General features: G+C 38.6%; 1 protein-coding gene across 3 annotated transcripts in view; it reads right to left on the minus strand.

The window, feature by feature from the left end:
* fat3a (FAT atypical cadherin 3a) overlaps positions 1 to 25,081 on the minus strand; it is a 168,838-nt gene that overhangs the window by 60,282 nt on the left and 83,475 nt on the right. For all 3 annotated transcript variants that reach the window (XM_077207755.1, XM_077207754.1, XM_077207753.1), the window contains exons 3-6: positions 13,648 to 13,766; positions 13,342 to 13,540; positions 1,768 to 1,829; positions 529 to 846 (exon numbers count right to left, since the gene is read on the minus strand). In XM_077207755.1, the coding sequence (XP_077063870.1) occupies positions 529 to 846; positions 1,768 to 1,829; positions 13,342 to 13,540; positions 13,648 to 13,766 (698 nt within the window). The remainder of the gene's footprint in view (positions 1 to 528; positions 847 to 1,767; positions 1,830 to 13,341; positions 13,541 to 13,647; positions 13,767 to 25,081) is intronic.

Here is a 25,081-nt window from a genome sequence, read left to right on the forward strand (position 1 = left end):
ATTTAATTATTCTATTTCATTTCATTTTTATTTAATTATTTCACCATTTCGTCATATTTTATTTTAATTTGTTTAATTATTTTATTTAATTATTTTATTTAATCCTTTTATTCATTTTGTCATTTTATTTTGTTTTATTGTTTCATTTCATAATCATTATTTCATTTCATTTACTTATTCCATCATTTAATTTCATTTTTTTATTTTATTTCATTTTTTAAATTCATTTCATTATTCCATCATTTCATTCTTTTATTTTATTTCATTATTTCATTTCATATTTATTTCATTATTTCGTTTAATTTAATTCTAATATTTAATTTTGTCATTTCATAATTCCATTATTTTATTTCATTTTTATTTCATTTCATTTTCTCATCTCATTCCATCTTATTTGTATTTTATTATCTTTTTTGTATTTTATTTTATTGTAACATACTATAAAACACTGTATTTTATATTATAGTCACATACGTTTCTCAATGCCACAAGCTTCTTGTAGAAGGTCAAGGGTCAAAGGTGACTCACGGTAAGAATATCATAGGTTCCGGCTGTGAACTGTTTCTTGGGAGATGAAACCACCCCGGTTTTGGCATCGATCACAAACTTCCCGTCCTCGTTTCCATCGACGATGGTGTAGGAGAGGTCAGCATTGGTGCCCTGGTCTTGGTCGTAGGCGAAGACGCGGTATATAGGAGCGCCCCGTTGCTTACGGGTGCGCTCGGGTAAACGGACCTGGTACACCTTCTCTGGAAACGTTGGTTTGTTATCGTTAACATCCAACACCTGGATCACCACCCAAACTGTGGTGTGCCTGGGAGAAGGACCACCATCAGATACGGTCACCTGGACACAAAACCACAGCCATGACCATTCAGATCAAACACTCGCATTCAAAACACTACTGTTCAAAAGCTTGGGATCCATGGTAAAAACAGGAAAGGTGAAAAGAGATTCTTTAAGCATTAACATAATTTTTCTCTCTGTAGAATGGATTTATGAGTCATGTTTGGCTTTTCTCTCATTTCCTGTTTCCATTCTATCCATTTTTCTTTTTCATTAGCAAAACATGCCCATCGCTCATCCACCAATCAGCAAGGCCGCACATGGCTGCCGGCCAATCAGGGGACTGTGGTGAACTGTGAAGGAACATTCAAATGATATCATTAAAAACAAAAGACACGGTGTGCGCCATCCATCTCAGCAGGAACAACAGAACGATTAATTCAATTCATTTTATTCATTTCCTTTCACGGATACAGACTGCTGTGCCACGCCTGTGCAAATTCAATCTGTCTGTCTAAGAGAGAAAGAGAGTGAGTGAGTGAGCAATAAATGGAAAAAAGAGGGGGTTGTAATAAATTAAAGGGGCGTTTGGTCTTTGTAATGTTTGGGTGTCAAGGGATCACACGGTGAACAGGCAACATAATGTGATTGACAAGTTGGTTCTCAAAAGATCAACACGACAAAATCTCTTTTATTACAAACACACACACAACGCCAACTCGCAATCGTTCGCACACATCTCTTTCACACTAACATGCAAACAGACCAGCTGAGTGAAACACTTTAAATTTCAAACAGACATTTATAGGATTCAGTCAGAACACGTCGATAATCTTGCGTTTATAAGAAGTGAAAATTGTTGTTATTCTCCCGTCCCTCACAAAATTGATCTGCAATATGGATGTAGTGCAAATTAGCAAGGATCGCAGCTCTCACACCTGATGTGTGTTTGTGTGAAACGTGGGTTAGCATGCGTCTCACCTCCAGTACGTGCTCAGCCTGTTGTTCGCGGTCCAGCTTCCGAGAGGTTGTGGTGATCAGACCTGCAAAACATAAAACCACTCATTTTAGCAGGCGCTTTAGAAATATCCCTTGACCCATCCAATCGTACAGTCTGTATCTGCAAGCAAAGACACTGATTAAAGTTTCACAACCTTCAAGCCAAACACGTAGGAAAACTTCAACACCCATAATGCACTGGGCATGATGCCGTCCAAGGCCACTCCCACCAGTCTGCTATGGATACACTTACTAGAGTCAGATACCGCCTTGCTTAAGTAGGAAATACTTCTTAGCAAACTTTTAGTCATAATGGCGTCGACTTGTGTTGTTCCCGGTGCAATAATTCAAAGAGTAAACGTTTAGCGGGAGTGAGTTACTTTCGTTTCCAGTGAAGGATCCAGTGTGATGTAGGCAGCGGCTAAAGGCTTCAAAGAGTCGGATAGATGCAATGGAAAATCTGAAAATCTTCTGTGTTTGTAGTCAACATTTCAAACTGGATGGACACAAACACAGTGTTTTAGGCCAAACGGAGGGGAAAAACTGAAAGAAATCGCCGATCCATCAGTTCTGCCTGAAGCAAAACACTGTCTTGTTCAGGTAAGAAAGCTGTTGCCATAGTGTTCAGTTTTTACCTTAATGCTGTTTAAAGAGCAGACAAAGTATGATACAGTTTTCAGGGATAAACCTACCCTGACAATAACTTTCCGGTTAATAACCCTCTGTCAAACCCAACTGTACGTGGGCGAGGATACAAAAATGCATAAGTATAATATGTAGTTTTCACGAAAGCCCTGGAGCAAAAAACAAAAAGCTGTTTTTCTGACAAATAAACGTGCATGTCTCAGTCCAGGTAACACAGAGAACGAGTAAACATTGTTCATTTACATAAACTACCGACAATGTAACCGACGGGTTGAAAATAGATAAAGTTACACTTTAAATTCACAAAATCTGCGTTGGTCACCGTGATTTAGCCAAGTAAGAAATGTTCCTGGATATATATATATATATATATATATATATATATATGTTCCTGGAACATATTTGGTTGATCCTTAAACAACATTCCTGTTCGAAAATGTAGTCCTAACCAAATCCCTACCCCAAAACCTAAACCAACACATAAATCTCCCTAAAATTAGTAATAATAAAAAAGTATTCAGTTTAATATTTCATGTTACAAAGACTTTTATTTTCTTTGAAGGAATATCATGCATGTGTGTGTGTGTGTTTGTGTGTGTGTGTGTGTGTGTGTGTGTGTGTGTGTGTGTGTGTGTGTGTGTGTGTGAGAGGGATATGAAGAGTTCTTGTGTTTAATAATGTTGTCTCTTCTCACGTAAGGCGGTGACGTGGACAGTATGTTTGATGTTGAGAAAGGTGTCGGTACTATCGTCATCGCTAAACCTCTGGACGCCGAGCAGCGATCGTTTTACAACCTCACTGTGGAGGTTACAGATGGGACTAATATAGCGTACACTCAGGTAAACACACACTCACACACACACACTCCCAAACTGTGTTTGTGAGTATGTACGTATATATATATATATATATATATATATATATATATATATTATGATTCTCCTTTCAGAGCCCTACAGTTGTGATCCTACAGTAATGCGCTGTGTGGCATGTCAAAGTGCCTGCAGTTCCTTAAGTATGCCTTCTGATCAGGCACATCCCAGGGCGCCCCATCACTGACCCATATTAGAGATGAAGAGAGACACAAGGAGGAAGAGAAAGAGAGGGGGCGGCTGTGTTGAATCATGCCACAGCGGCGCAGGGCACTCGTACTGAGAGAGAAAAAACAGAAGGGGAAAACACAAAAGGGGAGAATGGGAGAGGCGGGGGACATGAGGGCCAACGAAAAGACCAGAGACAAAAGTTTGCTGATGACATCATGCCTGTAACACACACACACACACACACACACACACACACACACACACACACACACACACACACACACACACACACACACACACACACACACACACACACACACACACACACACACACACACACACTCCCCTTACACTAACCCTACCCCTAAAGCTACCAATCACAAAAAACTTTCTTCATTTTTTAAGAATATTTACTTTATTTTTATACCAGATTTACAAATGAGGACTTCCCTAAAGGCAGGTTTTTGGAGATTTTGGTCACTTCTGGGTACAAATTTGTCCCCAAAATATAGTTAAGTAGGTAGGTACACACACACACACACACACACACCGATAGGGGAACATTTTGGGGGGAAAAAAGATGGTGAGTTCAAAAATATCAATAAAAACATTCTATCACATATTTATTTCACAAAATAAGCTGAATTGGCTGAAAAAAAAATTCGAACCCTCTGAGGAAGATAGGAATCATGAATTTGTGGAATCATATTTGTGGCAGTTTTTCCTGGTGATTAAAGTCACCTTAAAAGCAGAATTGACATTACTTTTATTTAATTTAATTTTTTATGGAATATTGCAGTACCGTATATATGATTTATGGTCCCTCATAATCCTTAATCAAAATAACTTCCCCTTGCTCTTATAAACAGATCATTTATTCTGTGATGATGTGTTTACTGACGTGAGGGCGGAGCAACTTGTCACTCACATGAGATCCACCAATAGCAAACCGCAACCATCCAATCAATTCCCCATGGACAAAATAATTTGCTGATGTTTCACTCAAATATAAATCAGAGAGAAAAAGACTTCTGCAACTTCCATTTCATGCCAACTTTAAAGGAAAATACAACTCTCAAGACATTTTTTTTTTTGTGAGTTGTGACATGAGAGCCAAAAAGCAACAACAAAAAAAAAGAACGCTGATGTAATTGGTGTACCTGAATGGGGTTTGCTAGTTTTGGCGGGCAAAAGCCTGTCGACGGAGGGGGTCTTAACGTCTCCAGACTTCTGAACTCACTGTCATGGCAACCAGAGGCTCAGTTACACAGCTACCGCTCTGCACCAGTGTGTGTGGGAAAGTAAGTCCTCATACAGGGGGAAAATGGATGGATTAGAGCTCAAACGTTGGACGCCGACACTCGTGCACACCCACACATGCTTTTAATGCAACGTCTATAATATAGAGTTCTCAAAAAACAAATCAACATAAAATCCGCCACAAACAAATCCCCATACACACACTTTTATAGGCGAAACTCTCTCATAACCTACTTTTAACTAACGGCAACGGATCCCCTAATGAGGGAGTCTTTGTATAAGGATCCAATCAGTATGTGTGTGAGAAACAAAGAGTGTGTGCGAAGCTGAAGAACAGCTGCATTCATTGGAATTAGCATATTAATTAGAGACAAATGATTACAAGCAATTAACTAAGGTAGCAATAGCATGAGCGGTATACAACAGCATACCTATACAGGCCAGTTAGCTGTTGCGTTTAGAATATGCATGAGCTGTAGTTTCCTTTATCAACATGGCAGTGGAATTTATTTCGCGCTGCATTCGTCCTTGTTTGCATGTGTACAAACTATAGTCATTTAAAGGTCCACATGGAGGCATTGCCTTGCATTCCCAAGAAACTCATTGGGGATAAAAATAACATCAAAACCTCTGGAAATTGCCGGTGTTGCGTGTGTTTTGTGTGCGTCAAATGGCTGCAGGTGGGAAACTGACCCATTTGAGTGCGCCTGTGATTCATTGACGGAGTCCATGTTTTTCGCTGTCATAAATTCCGAACACACGCGCACCAGAGGAACATAAACGGGCCGCACACACGCTGAGATCACACTCTATCTATAAATCGACAGCTGTCTGAAGAAGACAAAGAACCGAGAGAGTGACAGATTTCACCAGAGAGCCAGAAACTGAGAATGAGCAATTTATGCTGGGTATTAAATTACACGTTTTTCTCCATGTCAAAACGGCATCTATATATTAAAGCGAGCTTTTGCACTGTCGTTTGAGCAAATTAGAAAATTTAGCAGTCTTAAGGCCCGTTGACAGCAAGAACGGTAACTATTATGATACCCATATTAGCGTCCAACGTACTTTATCATTCTGTTTATTTCAAATGCGCACTGCAGTTGTATCGTCTGCCACTTTAAAATGATTTTATCATGTAAAGGTTATAAACTGTTTAAGCAGGTGGTTCTCAACCTTTTGGACTTGAAGGCCCATGTTGTCCAACGCAATATTTAAAGGCCACAATTTGCTTGGTATTTCTGCGTTATGATGTAGAAATGGAAGCTTGTTTCCGCCACAGAATAAAACCTTTTAAAAGATAATTGAGACTTTTTATCTCACAATGATATATCACGTGACGTGATATAAAATCGCAATTGCGTGTTTTCTAAAGTCAGAATTGCAAGATAAAACAAGATATAAAGTCACAAGAAATAAATTACAAGAAATAAACTCAAAATTCTGAATTTTCTCAGAATTGCATGTTTAGATATCACAATTCTGACTTTATAACACGCAATTGCGAGTTTATATCTCGCAATTCTGACATCTTTTCTCTGAATTGTGAGATATAAAGTCGCAATTGAGAGTTATAAAGTCCAATTCTAAGGATAAAAGACTCTCAGACTTCTCAGAATTGCGACTTTATATCATTCAATTCTGACTTTATATCTCACAATTGCGTGTTATAAAGTCAGAATTGTGATATATAAACGTAATTCTGAGAAAAGTCCGAATTTTGAGTTTATTTCTTGTAATTTATTTCTTGCGACTTTATATCACGCAATTCTGACTTTATACAGTGTGGCGAGGGACGGCCGATGGACGTGAGAGAACGTCGACAGGCCGGTGGTGCGATTGCTAATGAGCAACACCTGTTTAGCACACCGGCCTGTTCCTCTCTCTGGTCGCTCCCCCTTTATGCTTCCGCTCCTCCGTGAGAGATGCGAGACCGGTGTGCTAAACAGGTGTTGCTCATTAGCAATCGCACCACCGGCCTCGCACCGTTCTCTCACGTCCCTCGGCCGTCCCTCGCCACATACAGTAACTCGCAATTTCGACTTTATATCACTCAATTCTGACTTTATAACTCGCAATTTTGACTTTATATCACGCAATTCTGACTTTATAACTCGCAACTGCGACTTAATATCACTCGATTCTGACTTTATAACTCGCAATTCTGACTATATAACACAGAATTGCGACATTATATCACGCAATTATGACTTTATAACTCGCAATTGCGACTTTATATCACGCAATTCTGACTATATAACAGAATTGCGACTTTAATATCACAGAATTATGACTTTATAACTCGCAATTGCGACTCTGAGAAAAAAAGTCCAAATTGTGAGATAAAAAGTCGCAAATACCTTATATAATATATAATATGAAGCTGCTTGATTTCAAATTATTTTTATTAAAAAAAAAAATTGGGACTGTAAATATATTAAATTAATTAGCCATGATTTAATTTTGTGATTCCAGAGTTTAAAGCACTGTATATGTTCTTCAATAACAAAAACAATGATTTTGCTAGTTTACGCTAGTGTACTCAGACTTTTAGAGCCCAACTTGCAATGCATTGGTCGTGCTTGCTTTCATACGTTTTTTCTTTTTCTTTTTCTGAGTATATCAATGGCCTAATTATGTCAGTACATTACAGATAAAACATCACTAGTGAAGTACTTTAAAGATATGGCTTCTTACTGCTCTTCAGGCCATTTTATCGCAGAAATGACATGATGCTTTTGATAAAACTCCGGGAGACATCTATTATTCCAAATGATCCATTATTGAGGATAATCAGCATCGTAATCATGGTGAGCAGGGCAGAGCTGATCCAGAAGCAGTTGTGGTGAAACGTGGATCTCTGCACCGTACGATTGGTTCAGGAACAGTGAAAACAGGGTGTTTACATGCAGTAGAAGATGCAGCAGACATAGAGAGAGCTATTCTTAGAGTCTTTCATCATGAGGAGGAAGACAGAACAGAGGAAGAGGGAGACGGAAGGATGTTAAAGAGTCGCAGGGGGACGGAATGGAAGAGTACGAAACAGAGAAATAGACAAAAAAACACGTAAGGCCTGTGAATGAGAGTATGGGAGGGGGATACAGCGAGAGGGGGAGGAGAGGAGGGTGTTAGGAAAGGATGAGAGAGGATGAGATGGAGGGGGGGATGAAAGACGAGGAGGAGAACTCGGGATTGAAGGAGATGAACCCACCAATGTGTAAAACCTGCAGACTAGATTCAGAGAGACACAAATTACTGCTGAGACAAGCAGAGGAGAGAAAGAGAGAGATTTCACAGCACCTTGAAGCCTTTTATAGCTGAAAACAAGCAATATTGTATAACCGAGCAGCAGTTTGAACGCTGTTAACAGTCACTGTTGACCCTCCATCCGTCCACACAAGCATCCATCCATCCAAATAGACTGTGACAAGTGTAGAAAATCGAGTTAGGAACTGCTACATAATGCATCATTTGAAATCCTGGAACGACAGTCTGGCCCTCGCTGTTTTTACCTGACTTAAGTGAAAGAAATGAAAGACGTTCATGCGCACGACTGAAGCGACTGTCTAATAATGATGGAAGTGTTTGTGTTTAGTTCTCCCTCCTCTGATCTTACACACTCAGAGCTGCTGTCGCCGCGTCTACAGGAGAGTCTGTTTACTGACTGCCGAGCATCTTTGAACTTTTGAATCAGTGGAAACCCACAGTAATTTGTTTCAAATAACTTTTTTTTTTGCTACAGAACTCCATTCTGCGGCATATCTGTTACATGCATAAAGGAAGTGAGTTTTTATTTTCCATAAAATAGATGTATTTATGTTGTTATCAGACAGACAGACAGACAGACAGATAGATAGATATGACAGACATGATAGATAGATAGATAGACAGAGACAAAAAGACAGACATGATAGATAGATAGATAGACAGAGACAAAAAGACAGACATGATAGATAGATAGATAGATAGATAGACAGACGTTAGATAGATATATTGATAGATAGATGACTGACATACAGATAGGTAGATAGATATATAGATAGATAGATAGAAAACAGACAGACAAACATGATAGATAGTGATAGACTGACAGATAGATAGATAGATAGATAGATAGATAGATAGATAGATAGATAGATAGATGACAGACAGATGATAGATAGATAGATACATTAGATAGATAGATAGATAGATAGATTGATAGATAGATAGGGATGGATGGATGGATGGATAGATAAATGCAACCTTTCAATCAAACACACAAAGAACAACAACAACATAAAAACTTTAACTTTTCTCTAAAAAAAGAAAAGAAAAATAGCTGGTAAGAAATATTTACGACCATCACATTTTCTCAATTAACCTGCTACTGGCAGGTGTGACAAAAAAGAAAGAAAATATATTTGGCACACATCTTTTCCTCCATCCATCCATCCATCCATCCGTCCATCCATCCATCCATCCATCCATCTATTTACCTATTCAATCATCTGTTCGCTATATCTACCCGTTCTTCCATCCATCCACACAGCCCCAGACAGCGTGTGTAAAGTCTGGTGGGATGTTCGGGAGCAAAATGAGTGCAAAATGAATGCAAATACATCAGGAGCAATTGCTTAGGGATTGTGCATAAACGGCTCAGGAGCTCAGGAAGTGTGTCAGTAAACCGTGATGTGAATGAACTATAATACAAGAGTTTTCCACATATTGTTCAGAGAGAACTTGTGTAAACAGTTCAGTTGTAAATTTCTTCATAGGTACAGAGATTTTACTACTTTATAGGTACTACTAATAATAATTACACATTACTATTATCATTTTATGTGGGGTTGGTTGGTTCTATGTTACGCTTTCTTTACACTATAGACCTTATTCACAGCAGCGCCATCTTTGATTTTTAATGGGAATGAAAGCGAGGCTGTGAGGGACAGACGCATGTCTTCAATGGTCTGTACTGTTATTTAATGTGTTTTTGGATTGTTCTGCTCATGAAACACTGGAAAAATATCTGTCCCATAAATTTCAGTTGACAAAAAACTCCCGACAATATAAGCTGTGGAAAATTGTAAGTAATCTAGGAGCTTTTTACAGCGGATGCCATTGGAAACACGTCAAGTTTATCCCTCACAGCCTCACTTTCATACCTGTCATGGCGCTGCTCTGAATAAGGTCTATTGAAAGGATGCAATGAATTGAATTATTTTGGACTAAGCTTAAATCGTCCTTTTCACCGTTTTTTTTGCCCTTTTGTTGTCTGTATTTTAGTATTGATACCAGAGGCTGCTGGTATTAGGCATGGATCAAACCCAAGTGTGCAGTGAATTGTTCAGGGTGTGTGTATAAACTCCTCAGTTACAAACACATCTGCAGAAGCAATAAAGTGTACAAGCTACAGCCCCCATGACAGAAGCAAGTTTAAACTATCATAAGAGACTTCAGATTTCTCAGCGCAGGGATCACTCTACGCAACGTGTGTAAGACACAATACAACTTTTAAATGTTCCAGCAGATGTGTTTAGCTGTCTATGGAGTGTACAAACAAGAAGTGCTGTCTTGTCTAGGGAGTGTGTGCAAACTCCAGTCTTGTGAAAGAACTAAAGATGTTTTGTTTTGGAGTCACCTTCACAAAACGCTGCAGTGCATCATTGAAATACCCTCATTACATCTGCCGGCAACCACGCTGACTACACACACACACACACACACACACACACACACACACACACACACACACACACACACACACACACACACACACACACACACACACACACACACACACACACACACACACACACACACACAGTTAAAAAAAAAAACACTCTCTCTGTTTTCTGAGAAATGTGTCAATAAACAAACATTTCCTTGCAGCATGGAAAAAACTCCTGTGACTCAAAGATGTCATTAATTAAACAAACACACATATAACAAGGTCTGATTTTACAAAGCTGTGCATGTTCCTACGGAGTACGCTTGAGAAGAAACGTTAGAAATATCAACTCTGCTATCTCGGGAACTTCAATTTCAGCTCTGCTTTAAAGGACAATAATAAAAAGACCCTTGTGTTCACCTCTGAAGTCATCTTTACTGTATCACTCAATACTTCCCCACAAGTTTCCTCTTCATATGTACTTTATTTAAACCTGGAATTGAATGAAGTTTCCTGAGAGCAGTAATTTCATCTCTCTCTTTGCGCTCGGCGTATTTGACTCGCCATCAATAATTCATGTAATCTATACACATAAACAGACAAACATGTCCAGAATAAAAGGCCAACAAATAGAGCTACAGTGTGAGTGCCAGCTAGATGGTGATGAATAATAGTTTCTGTTACACACACACACACACACACATTAAAACAAGATGAGACCAAAATTTCCTTTATGGGGGGGGGTGGTGTTGGGTGGCGGGGGCTTGGGGTGGATTTGTTTGATTAACATTTAGACAACTTTCACTACAAACAAATACAACACTCAAATCAAGCAGTTCACACCTCTGCAACAAAGAAAGAGAGAGACTAATGTGATAGATAGACAGACAGATGTTAGACAGACAGACAGACAAATAGATAGAGACAGAAAGACAGACATATATTAGACAGACAGATAGATAGATAGAGGGAGCGACGGATGAATGGATAGATGAATAGACAGACAGACAGACAGACAGATAGATAGATAGATAGATAGATAGATAGATAGATAGATAGATAGATAGATAGATAGATAGATAGATAGACGGACGGAGGGACGGATGGATGGATAGATGAATAGACAGACAGACAGACAGATGGATAGATAGATAGATAGATAGATAGATAGATAGATAGATAGATAGACAGACATATAGATAGATATAGAGACAGACAGATACACAGACAGACAGACAAATACACAGACAGACATATATATATATATATAGAGAGAGAGAGAGAGAGAGAGAGAGAGAGAGAGAGAGAGAGAGAGAGAGAGAGAGAGAGAGAGAGAGAGAGAGAGAGAAAGAGAGAGAGAGAGAGATCGGTAGATAGATAGATTAGGTATTGTGTTCGGTAATGTAACATTTAACTGGACTCTTTTTCCAGAAGGATCCATAGATGGTGACCGATGCTTTCACATTGATCTGTAACCAGCTCACAAAGATCGAACTTCTGCCACACACACACACACACACACACACACACACACACACACACACACACACACACACACACACACACACACACACACACACACACACACACACACACACACACAAACACAAACACACACACACACAGAGAGAGACAAAATCTGCAGGAAATTGATGTGTTTTGAGTTTTTCAGAAAATATAGTTTATGAAAACAGACTTATTGCATCAAACCTCACAGCACGTTCTGATCTTTTTCTCAGGCTGCTTACCTTTTGCTGGTACCTTCCGTCTTTCTGACAGTTTGACCTTTTGTGACCTTTACAAAGTTTTTAATTAGGATCGGCACTTCCAGCTGACATGCACTATGGGGTGCATGGCTGGAGGGAAGGGCCTGTGACTATGAAATTAATCTGTCAATCCAGAGCAAAACCATAGCACCAGCCAATCAGGAGCCAGGGTTTACAGTATGCCCAGACGGTGATGTCGTAATGCGGAGAACAGCGACAGTCCTTAAGAACTCACGCACCCAGATGCACATACATATTTACATAAGTGAATTTAAATACTAAACGAGCAGAATTACTTAATGCATATGACTTATCTTTATCTACACCACAAACTTACAGTATGTTCAGGACCAAAAGGTATTACCATTTTTTGGTAAATCATAGTACATTGTAAACACCACGCTGTAAACCTGAATAAGTTGGCAAAACTCAAATAATTTGATGTTATCAGTTACATTTCATTTTACATCACATTTTTTAAGTTCAGAATTTTTATGTTTAAGTAAGCAGAACTTGCAGATTTTGATTTTGTAATCATACATTTTAATTGCTCTTAACTTGAAATATTTGAGTAAGCTAATTCATACCCAACTTAAAATTATCATGTAAAATATTTTTTAATAATGGAAACCAAGCTCATGCTCCACATGATGGTAACCCCAAAAAATCCAACATAACATAAACTCTTCTAAACTGGCATAACAAAACATTAAACACTACTAAATCTCCCACTCAACATTAATCTGGTACCAAAAAAAAACATTATATAACACTTCATTTTAGCATTTACTCTCCCTTTTGAGTGTCATGGCAAAGCATCCTGGGGAATAGAAATCCCAGCCCAGTTTCAGTTACATATAAGTTTGCTCATATAACTTAAAACAATGAACAATTCAACTTACTTTAAATGTGCCAGTTTTGTGAACTCAAAAGAAGACGAACATTCTAAATACTCATCAAAGTTAATTTGATGGAACGAATTTGTATAATTTGAGTTGGCCCTACTTAAAACAATAATTATTTTTGAGCGTTAGGGTTTACAGTGCAGTAGTATATAAATATGAAATGGTTTTGCCACCTGATACCATCACTGTTCCATGGTACACTAATATAAATTCAAATCAGTCAATCAGAACTGACATTCATTTATCCACCTATCACACAAATGCGGTTTGATTGACAGGACACTGACCGGTGCGCGGGTTGATGCTGAAGAAGTTCTGCGGGTTGCCGCTGGAGATACGGAATGACAGGCGGGGCTCGGTTTCCGTGGCGTCAGGGTCCTGTGCCGTGATCTGAATGACTGACTGGTCCTTCGGGGAATTTTCCGGAATGGTGGCGTGATACATTGGTTCAGACGTTAGGGGAGCGTTATCATTAACATCCTCAACCTTTTAAGACACGCAGACACACAAAATGACAGAATTATATATATATATATTATACATATTTCATACAAGACCACACGACATCTCAAATATGATGCACACAAACTTACTTGTATGTACACTTGTAGTGCCGCTGACTGCGGTACCACCCCCAAATCAGTGGCATACACCGTCAACCAATAGGAGTCCTGCGTCTCTCGGTCCAACAGATCTGTAGTGTAGATGACACCTGCAAAATAAAGTGCATGACAACATCACAATCTGAACATTTTAATTCCAGTGAAACAGTGGCAGAATTATTCATTTAGTTTCTCAGTTAATGTGTGCTACACTGAGAAAGACTCATTAACTTTGATACCAATAATTACTGTCAAAAAAGCAATTACTGACTGGAAACATTAGAGCTTTTTAATGGAGGTGTGCAAATTGTTTTAATGCTAAAATACTGTCTCACATCCCAGATTAATATACTGAGCAAGTAATTTATCAGGTTATTTCCTTGAAAAGGGTGTGACGGTTATCAAAACATTACTGTTTGAGTGTCCCAACACAGCAACAATGGCTCCACCAATGGCATGGATTTAGGGCGGAGCTACCCGTTTGGCCAATGGCGAGTGTTCTGCAAACCTGTTTATCTCATCATTGATTACAGTAGTTCTGTGGTGATGCACCTTTAAAAATAACTGTTTCTGTGTGTTTATGTGATACAGCAGCTCACAGGTTGAGGTAAATTTAGATCATTAAGGAGCTCCCTTCCATAAGTCATGTAGCCGAAACGCAGCAGAAGAAAACACAACCCTCGGGCTAAAGACAAAATAAAACCTGAGCCTCTAACCTCAATAACAGGCCAGACATTTTCAAACGCTCCATGTAACCGTATAAACTGAGACCTTCAGTCTCGGAGTACAAAAATAAAATTATGTCCATGGATAAAAAAAACAGAACAAAACAAAACAAAAAAGAAAAGCAGTTCGTCTGGGGCACAGATTTGTCACAAAAAGCAGGACTTTGATTTTATGTATATATTTATATATAAAAAAAATAAAAAAAATAAAAGTCCTGCTTTTTGGCATGGATTTAGTGGATTAGTGGCATGTATTTACAAATAAAAGTAAATATACGCGTGTGTGTGTGTTTATTTATATATATATATATATATATATATATATATATATATAAACACACACACACGTGTCGATTTACTTTTATTTGCCTATGTGTTTTGGCAGAAACTATGGTTAATTCTGCAATAGAACTGTATAGAATAGAAGAGAATCAGACTTCTAGAACCAGGTAAAGGAATCAGATCAGGTTTCGCTGTACTGAAAAACAGTCTGAGCTTTTGTGTGTATGTGTGTGACATCAATAATTCAGTCTGTTAGCCTGTAGGATTCATAAAATCCTTTAGTTCATTGTGCTAGAGGGAGTGCGCATGTAATATATTCGGAACAGCAGCAGAACTGCCTGAAGAATCTTAAAATGGAAGAAAACGACGAGAAAAAAAGAGAGAGAGAGAGAGAGAGAGAGAGAGAGAGAGAGAGAGAGAGAGAGAGAGAGAGAGAGAGAGAGAGAGAGAGAGAGAGAGAGAGAGAGAGAGAGAGAGAGAGAGAGAGAGAGAGAGAGAGAGAGAGAGAGAGAGAGAGAGAGAGTATGTATTCTATTCTCTGAGGTAATAGAAACTCACTTTAGCCAATCAGAGACACAGATTGGAAGTCCAGCCCTGACAAACCAGACTCATCTAACACCATTTACCGCAAAACCAGTGTGGCTCATTCAACCAGATTACACACACTCTGAACAGTCTGAAACACATCGACACAACCTCATATTCTTCGAAAACGGGTCATTCCATAGACATTTACTGTTTTATTTAAAGCTAATTAGAATTCCTATAGGCGACCCAAAGCATACAAGTTATTTTATATATAGCATACACACACACACACACATATATATATATATATATATATATACATATATATATATATATATATATATAGTATATATGTACACACACACACACACACACACACACACACACACACACACACACACACACACACACACACACACACACACACACACACACACACACACACACACACACACACACACACACACACACACACATGGTTCCTTGACTTTGGCTTTTGGCTTGCTAAGTTGGGGACACTTAAAATATTCAACAATAATATTGATCTGACTGCATTGACACCATCATAATGAGAACTGAAATGAGCCGGACGATGACATTGCTTTTTTCTCCAGAGCGGTTGTATAGATAAATGTACTAAATTAATAACTTTTTTACAAAAGAAATGAACCATCACTGAACTTACTTAAGCTAGACTATTACTCTATTATCTTCTAGAAACAAACGTTGTTGCATTATTTTCCTGTTATCACTGTAAAGCTGCTTTGAATCAATATGTATTGTAAAAAACACTATATAAAAAGGTGACTTGACTTGACTATACATTTGCATTTGAATATTATATTCTTCTAAAGACATCTATTGTGTATAATATATACTATAAAATATACATTTGTATATTACATAAATGCAATTACTGTATAATACTATTGAATCAACACTCAAACCCTACACACACACACACACACACACACACACACACACACACACACACACACACACACACACGGTCCTGGTTGGAAGCTGATATTTCTGCCAGAGCTGAGCGAGCAGATAGGAAAGAGAGAGAGTGTGAGAGAAAGCGAGTGCAAATAAACGAGTGGAAATGGGGAGATTATTTCTCTTTTCGTCGGATGTCATGTTCCTGCTTTCTGACCTAGATAAGAAGGATATGAGTCAATTAAGCATGCACCTATCATGATTTTTCATGGCTGATTTCAACTGCCAATTTTTTACAAGCAAATGGGCCGATTCCGATACTGATTTTTATTTTTTTTGTTTAAACAATTTGTTGATATTTGCTCTATCAATGAAAGAGTGCCAAACTGATGGAATGAGGCGTCCACATATGTGTGCTAATATGTGTGTCAGTAATGCTGTTCACTGGCATTATCTCTGTGATCAATTATTAATAAGACCCCAATTATCTCCATCCTGCCTTTCCCAGCATCCTCTTACAGTAACTCAGGGTGTGTAAGTGAGATAGTCTGCTACGCTGCTCGCTCATTAAATATGCAGGTCACATATAGATTCGTTAAGAGCGGAATACGAATCAGCTTCAAGTTAGTTTCAGTGAAGGAGGGGAGAATCAAAAGCGATGCGAATTAGGATGAGAGGAAATGAGGGGTTTTTCTGTGTTTATGTAATCTATCTTCCAATCTTTGATCTTTGACTAATCTTTGGTTTAATAATTGATCCTTGTGCTTTTAAGACGTCGCACACAAGTTCATTGGCATTACAAGTGTGTGTGTGTGTGTGTGTGTGTGTGTGTGTGTGTGTGTGTGTGTGTGTGTGTGTGTGTGTGTGTGTTTGTGTGTGTAAAGGATCTGCTTCCCTACACTTTTGTGATTAGTAATAAATAGTCTTGAAATGGTCTCCAAAAGTACAGATAACCCACAACTATAAATTCTGACAGTTCACCCAAGAATGAAAAATCATTTTTCTCACCCTTAGATAAAGGGTGTTGTGACATTTTGTGTGCATTTAGTGGGACATCATACTTCATTCAGCAAAAAATTTCCAGGTTGTAACCTAGCAACCTGAATAAAGTATGTATTGTATAACTGATCCCAAATACATTCAAAAGTGTCTCTCCATCAAAAACACACAACAGCAAACACACATACACAAATCCATACAATATGGATGTAGGCCAAAATCCCCAACGTTTATTTAAAGCAAATTTAAATGAAGCCAATTAACACTTTAGCAGGATGTACATGCTGTGTGTGTGTGTGTGTGTGTGTGTGTGTGTGTGTGTGTGTGTGTGTGTGTGTGTGTGTGTGTGTAGAAGGTGTTATCTGTCAGTGTGCGTTAGACACTTGTGTAAGCCTGTGAGTGAGACACAAGCGTAGGCGGCACATTCACTGTCTGGGTAGAACAGCTTGAGTGTGTGTGTGTGTGTGTGTGTGTGTGTGTGTGTGTGTGTGTGTGTGTGTGTGTGTGTGTGTGTGTGTGTGTGTGTGTGTGTGTGTGTGTGTGTGTGTGTGTGTGTGTGTGTGTGTGTGTGTGTGTGTGTGTGTGTGTGTGTTGCAACAGAAAAGCAAATTCACAGATTCAGTCGCATCAAAATATCCCTGTGGTTTTAAAGGAGGGTGTTAAGAAAGTGATGACAGGGAGCAGACTTTACTATCTCCTAAACACCACCTCTCAACACACTAAGAAGGCCGCACAGCTCTGGATAAAACCTCACGGCGTCAGTGCCATCGAACACACCAACACAATTTACCGAACCAACCACAGGCGCCAGTGAAGCTCTAAACCACAGAACTCAATTACACAACATCACAATTACATAACACTTCCTACAGATCGCTCAAATCTCAGTCACTTCAAACTTACAACCTCAAAATTAGATGCTTAAAGGGTCCAATACACACTTGAGTGTTCATTTTTTGAACACACTTTTATTCATTGTTTATTTATGTTAGGCCATGTGTTTGCCACCAAATACAACCATAAATTTGACTTAAATATTGGTCTTTTACAATGGTACCTTTAAGACTTACTTACAAAAGCTTGGGATCAATTTTATAAACTCACCAAAGCTGCATTTATTTGACCAAAAATAATTGTAATTGTATTTGACCAAAAGTTGTAAAATATTATTAAAAATGAAAAGATCTGTTTTCTATTTTACTGTATTTTAAAATGTAATTTCTTTCTGTGATCAAAGCTGAATTGTCAGCATTATTACTGTCTTTAATGTCACATGATCCTTCATAAATCATTCTAGTATGATGATTTGATGCTCAAGAAACATTTCGGATTATTATCAATATTGAAAACAGCTGTGCTGCTTCATATTTTTTTTCAGAACACTTTTGGTGAATAGAAAGTTAAAAAGAACAGCATTGTTTGATAGAAATATTTTGTAACATTATAAAAGTGACTTTTTTTTCAATTTAATGCATCCTAGCTGAATAAAAGTATTAATTTCATTAAATATGTTGCATGGTTGAGGCATCGGGAACACAATTTCCGAACGACTCATTTTAACAGTTCTGGGAAAGGAGGAGCTTTGCTTCAGCTTTAGGCATTCAAATATCACTAATATTAACTGCAAGGAGTTAACTGCACCCCCCCCCCCCCCCCAGTGTTTCATGATGTGGCCACTTTAAATGATTTATAAAAGGCCAAGATGTGGAACAAGAAAAAATAATTGTTTAAAGAAAACCTCTGACTGCAGCAACACATCATTGGTTCTGAGCAAATGAGAAACGCTATCTTCAGTGCAATAAAAGACTGGCAGCTATTTCTGAACTCCATAAAGGTCTCGGATTCTCTGTAATATGAAGAAAATCACTTACCATAGAGAACAAAATAAAGAAACTCGGCCAGCTGGTGAAGTCGGGAGGAGGGGGGGGGTGGTATCTACTCTAAAAATCAACTTTGATGATTACATCTAGCGTTGACACGGCCATTATGGTCTATTTAGGACGGAGAAACACCGAATTTGAATATTTTACATCGGGTTAGTCCTGAGAAATAGGCTGGAATTAGGCCTGGATACGGATAATGCTCAAGTTGTTTTCTGGTTGATTTAATGACGGTTTGTAGCTGTAGTGACCCACTATTTCTGTTAAGTGTCATCAGACTGGAAGAAATATTCTCAGGGGGTTACCGGTGCATTCATGCACACTCACACATACATAATCACTGCGTTTTACATTGTACGGACAAAAGCCAAATATGAGCCTTGCTACCAAAGCACCATCTCAGAGCTGAAAGCATCTATATAATGAGCCTTTTCATTTGAATTTTTTTTGCAAACATTGCAAAAACGTTTCCTGATGGCTGTCGGAACAACATTTAAAGATGTTTTTGGGTATCTAAAACCATATACTTACACTATCAGATGTCTCATGCACTATGTTTTTAGAGCGCGCAAATGCACGCATTGCATAAGCAGGACTGATCTCTTGTGTTCGGTTTTTCTTCAGCAGAGAGATCTCAGAAACTCCTACGCACACTTTGCAACAGAGACAGAAAAAGAAAAGACAGACAGAATGAAAAGAAAGAGAGACACGGAAGGACGAAACACAGAGAAAGTCTTCATTGAGTCTGTCATTTTGGTGTGCTCATCCAGTTTCATTTGTTATTGTGCGCCTATATTTAGGGCTAAAAGCCTTGAGGGGTAATAGGGAGAACGAGGCAGAGTTTCATCCAATCACATCAGGTTACATGACCCTAACAGTGAACCTTTGCGAGAAACAGACAAGGGGAAATCAGCTGGGACAGGTGTATGAAGATGCCCTGTGTAACATTTCACGTGGCTGACAGAGTAATTTCAGCGTTTGATTGGATGTGACATGACATGAACTTGACCGGAGAGTTTGACTGGCGGATATACGGAGGCTGTGTTTCAAAACCATGTGAACTGTTGAACTAGAGAATCATAAGTGGGCTTGAACGTTCAATTTGAACATCGAATGCATCTGTATTGCCCAAAATTGCCGTCTTGGTAGAAAGCTCAGAATATTTTGAGCTACACAATCACTTCAGCTACACTTAAAGAGGACCTATTATGCCCTATTATAGGCTCTACTAGAATAGATTTTCATGTTTGAATGTTCAAAAAACACATTATTTTTCACATATTTTACATTGTTGCAGCACATCTCTTCCAAGTCAGTCAGTAATGCTCTGTTTAGTTCCTGTCTCTATGAAGCTCCTCCTTCAGAAAAGCACAAGGTGCTCTGATTGGTTGGCTGGACCAGTGTGTTGTGATTCTTTAGGAAACTCAAGACTACAATCAAAGTATTTCAGAGAGTTCAGAAACAATGTTTACTGATATAGAGAATAACTCGCTTTGTGCAGCAACATTACACACTATGGGAAGGTAAAAAATTAAAAAAAAAGCCTATAGGTCCTCTTTAAAAAGCAGATTGCATTTTTTAATCGAAACAGATTTACGTAAGATGCATTAACACTGCTTGAATAAGTGCATTACTGTAAATTTGTACAAAATGAGGATGTAATTTGAAATTACAGTAGTTTCTGAAATCAACATTGTGTCATAGTCTGAAGAGTTGCTGTAAGCGATTTTTTTATGAAATGGCACTGAGGGGGAAAAAAAACCTGACGGATATCACTGAATTAGGTGTCCTGAAATATCACACTTGTCACTGTGACAGCCCTAGACTCTGTAAAGTGACACACAAATGAAATATGTCATTGTGAGCCATGCTCAGATTCTTTGTCTAGCCAATAGTAATGAGCTAGTTCTCACATGGCAGCCCATATATGGAAAGCCGGAAGCCAAGTGAGTCAGTTTGTTGTGTGAAAATTATATTTTGCTACTGTTTCTGAGGACAATTTTGACAAACCTGAGAGATGCACGATACAAAAGGTTGACAAACCGTTTGCATCGTGCAATTATGGGAAACTGGCGTGTCTAACTGAGCGGCCGTGTCTGGTGGAAGTTTTAGAATTTATGAAGTTTCACTAGTAGTACATTTAAAGGTATAGAGTTCAGAAAAAAGTCATGTATTATGAAAATGGCGATATGGAAAAAAAATACAGGGATCTTCAATGAATGTGGTGATTTTGTTGGGAAGTGCATCTGCATATAAAATAAGTATTAATAATATAAAATAAGTATAAAAAGCAGAAAAAAAGACTTCTACTTTTTCTACTAAACTTTTTACTTTTTTACTATTTCATTCACGCATCGCTTCGCTTCAGAAGGCCTTTATTAACCCCTCTGAGCCGTTTGGGACACTTTTATGATGGACATGATGCACTTGTATGGACTTCAAAAAAACGGTGCCCATTCACTCCCATTATAAAACTTGGAAGAGCCAGGACATTTTTTAATATAACTCGTCTGAACTCGTATTCATCTGAAAAGAAGAATGTTATACACCTAGGATGGCTTCAGGGTGAGTAAATCATGGGCTAATTTTCATTTTTGGGTGAACTATCCCTTTAGCCAATCAGATGACAACATTGAAACTCCCAAGGTATTTCCCATTCTGTGTGCCTTATGCATCAGACGTCCAGCCAAAGGTCCGTAGGCTGAGACTAAGTCTGGTGAAAGTGATTAACATCGCTTCCAATACCTTTAAAGTAAAAAAGTTTGCAATACATTTTACTTCTATTATGTGACATTTATGACATCTGAATGGATATAAAAAATTTTTTTTTTTAAATTGATTAGAGTTGGTTAGATCCATCAAAGATTGTTTGAATCATGAAAAATAGCAGTTAAATACTAAAGGAGGGGAGGGGCTGAATCAACAAGAGGACCTTGGTGATGTCATCAGCAAAGAAAAGTCATTTCAGCACACTTTTCACTGACGAATCATACACAGCAACCTGCCTTAAGAAAGCAAACGGAGTCAAGTTTTAATTTAACGTGATTACGAGTTATAAATAACGAAGACTATTCCCTTAATTACACACCTGAACTGAAGTACAACACCAGCAGTCTAATAGTAAAGGATCTGAGTGTCTAAGTGTAAGCCGGGTCTCTTTCAGCGCTGTGCCTGTGCGAAGCACTTAACCCCAGGAAGCTCTGCAGGGACAGTCAGTGCAATTAGTGCACAGTAAGTCCCAGTAGATGAAAAGCGTCTGCTCAGCGGCGGCTGTAATGAGCATTTGCTTCTTTCACACTTTGTGTTTGACATGTTTGATGCAGCCTTGAATCGATGTTTGTGCTGTGCAAACAATAGAAGCTTCCAAGCTCAAATGAGAATGCACAGAGAGAGTCTTGGCTATAAGTGCACAGGAAATCCTTCGGCTATAGCGTGCGTGTTTGTCGGAACATGCCTTATGGTTCCAGACTGAGTCTCCTTATGTGGATGTGTTCGGGGGAAAATTGCTTTCCAAGTCGTGATTGCATGTACAAAGACACGTGTGAAGTGTTTCCTTCCAATTTGTGTGTGTGTCCGCCGGTGCTCTTTAAGCTGTAATTGCGCCTGTAGAGTTGCGCTCCATCCCCGGGTGATTTATGGTTGATGCCAGCACAGAGCTAACAAGGGCAATAAATTCCCCCACTTGCTAGTGCTACTGCAAAATGTGTGTACTTGAGTGTGTGTGTGGGGGGGTAGGGGGTGTGTGTGCGCGCACACATTTACAAACATTCAATTATGTCATGCGGAGTACAACATGCAACTGCCTTTTTGTGTTCTTGCACCTCTCGCTAAGTCTGTCCTGTCCTCTTTCTTTCCATCAAATCTACACAGAGACACAGCTGTATGCAAATAGTCGGATAGACTCTTCATTGAAATAGTGACAGGTCAGTGACACAGAGTGCATGACCTTTGACACTGGTTCCCTACCCTTTGACCCCTTTGAGTGTCTACCCTCAGCCAGTTCGTGTGCGGGCATACAATTGGATAAAACTTGTATTTTTCTGTGCGTATATGAGAGGGAAAATGGTGGAAGAAGAAAAGGTGAAGAGAAAAACAAAGAGGTATGTTTTGATCATTTATGGTTGCAACCATAGAAACAGGCCATCAATGATCCTTTTAATGTAAATGTTTGATGCTGAAACCTCAATTATCGCCTTATACGGCGTGTAATACCCGCAGTACCAAACAGAATTGGAAAAATAAAAAAATTGTGCATCAAACAGTGTTTCAAAAATATTTTAAATTGTGCATTTATATTAATCTCATGCCTCATTGAAGCTTTTCTGCCCTGAAAAAATGCTGGTCTCAAGAGTTCTTATTTAGATGACCTGCTCCATTAATTAAAGTGCATGAAATATGACTGCACCAACTAATAAAGAAAATATATGTATAAAGGTATTAAATATTCAAAACCTTCAGAAAAATATCAATACACATTTATTAGCCACTGTTGGTTCAGTGCTACTAAAAACAAACATAAGTGCCGAGTTTTTTTTTGTTTTGTTTGCTTTTCCCTCAAAAAGAGCCTTACACCTCAGAATCACAACTTAAGATGACACCTGAAATATCTACACTGCAGCCTTCACGAAAAAATAAAAATCACGCCTCAAGGCAGGTGTGATATCCTAAAAGACTCAAATTCGACTCATGTCAGACACTGATCCACTAGCTGCCAGGACACGAATCTCACAAAAACCATGTTTTTAAACCACTCTTACCACAGTACTAAAGTAGAGAGCTGGAGATACTTTGCTTTGTTGCTGACAGTGAGTTGTAGCAGGGTTTAAAAAGTAGAAGGTGACTGTTCTGCACCATTGTGTGTGAATCATGCCCTTTAAAGGCCATGGTGAACCCTCTCGTTTCAATCTTAAAAGAAATGGACAGATATTCATGGCTTTGCCTCTATTTTCTTTCTTTCTCGTTCCAAGGAGAGGTGAAAGACCACAGGAGATCTGAGGGTTGTTTTGAAACCTCTAGATCATTTTTAGGCAGCTTGCGGGTGAGTAGACACACACACACACACAGACCAACACACACACACACCCACTCACACACACACCCACACACACACACACACACACACACACACACACACACACACACACACACACACACACACACACACACACACACACACACACACACACACTCTTTTATCCAATCTCTTTTTTCCCCTCTGTCTCTATGAAGTATCATTGACCTCATCTGCATACACTTTTTTTTTAACTATAAAATTATAAACATACACACTCTTATCAAACCTCTGCTGGAAAAATCCAGCTTAGGCTTGGTTTCTTGCTGGTTATTAGCTGGTGCGAAATGGTGAACAATCTTGGACCAGGAACATACCAGTTTAATGTGGTTAAGCGGGCTTTTGGAACATGGTGGCTGATCAACCAGCTTGCGCTAGCTAATGTTCAGCTTGGATCTATTAGAAACAAGCTTTCAAAACATAGCTACCAGCTATATTTTCCAACAGGAATGCTTCTTTTATCTCGCACACTTCATTTTCACAGTTTATTGCACCTCGGCCACTGCCACCTTACAGGCTAACGGATATCACATACACTATTATACATTATCATCTTGCCTTGTGGATTTATTGGTCTCCAAGAAAAAAATGTGAGGTGATTGCCCTATGTAATTGACAAAGATTTTTGATTGTTTTTTAATATGTTGCAATGCGGTTGCCAGGTAGTTTATAGGAAGTTTAATAATGGTTTGAGTCAAAAGATCAAACTCATCTCTTTTTTTTGTAGTCCATAGATAAAGCATAGGTTCTTCCGACTATGTAAGTGTATGGGATTTTTTTGTTGTTGCCTATTTTATCATTAAATACTTATTGTTAGGAATTTAAGTGTATGGGATTTTTTTGTTGTTGCCTATTTTATCATTAAATACTTATTGTTGGGAATTTGTTAAAATCCCTAGCCCCAATTATAAATAATAGTGATGCTTGCCTTAAGAAGCAACACTAATAAAACCCCAGATGCTATCGGTTCAGCTGACGGAAAAACGCACTGTCTAGGGGAA

The sequence above is a fragment of the Siphateles boraxobius genome, unplaced genomic scaffold (assembly GCF_051911475.1).
Source record: "Siphateles boraxobius isolate OS27281-9 unplaced genomic scaffold, OSU_SipBor_1 6, whole genome shotgun sequence".
Taxonomy (NCBI): domain Eukaryota; kingdom Metazoa; phylum Chordata; class Actinopteri; order Cypriniformes; family Leuciscidae; genus Siphateles; species Siphateles boraxobius.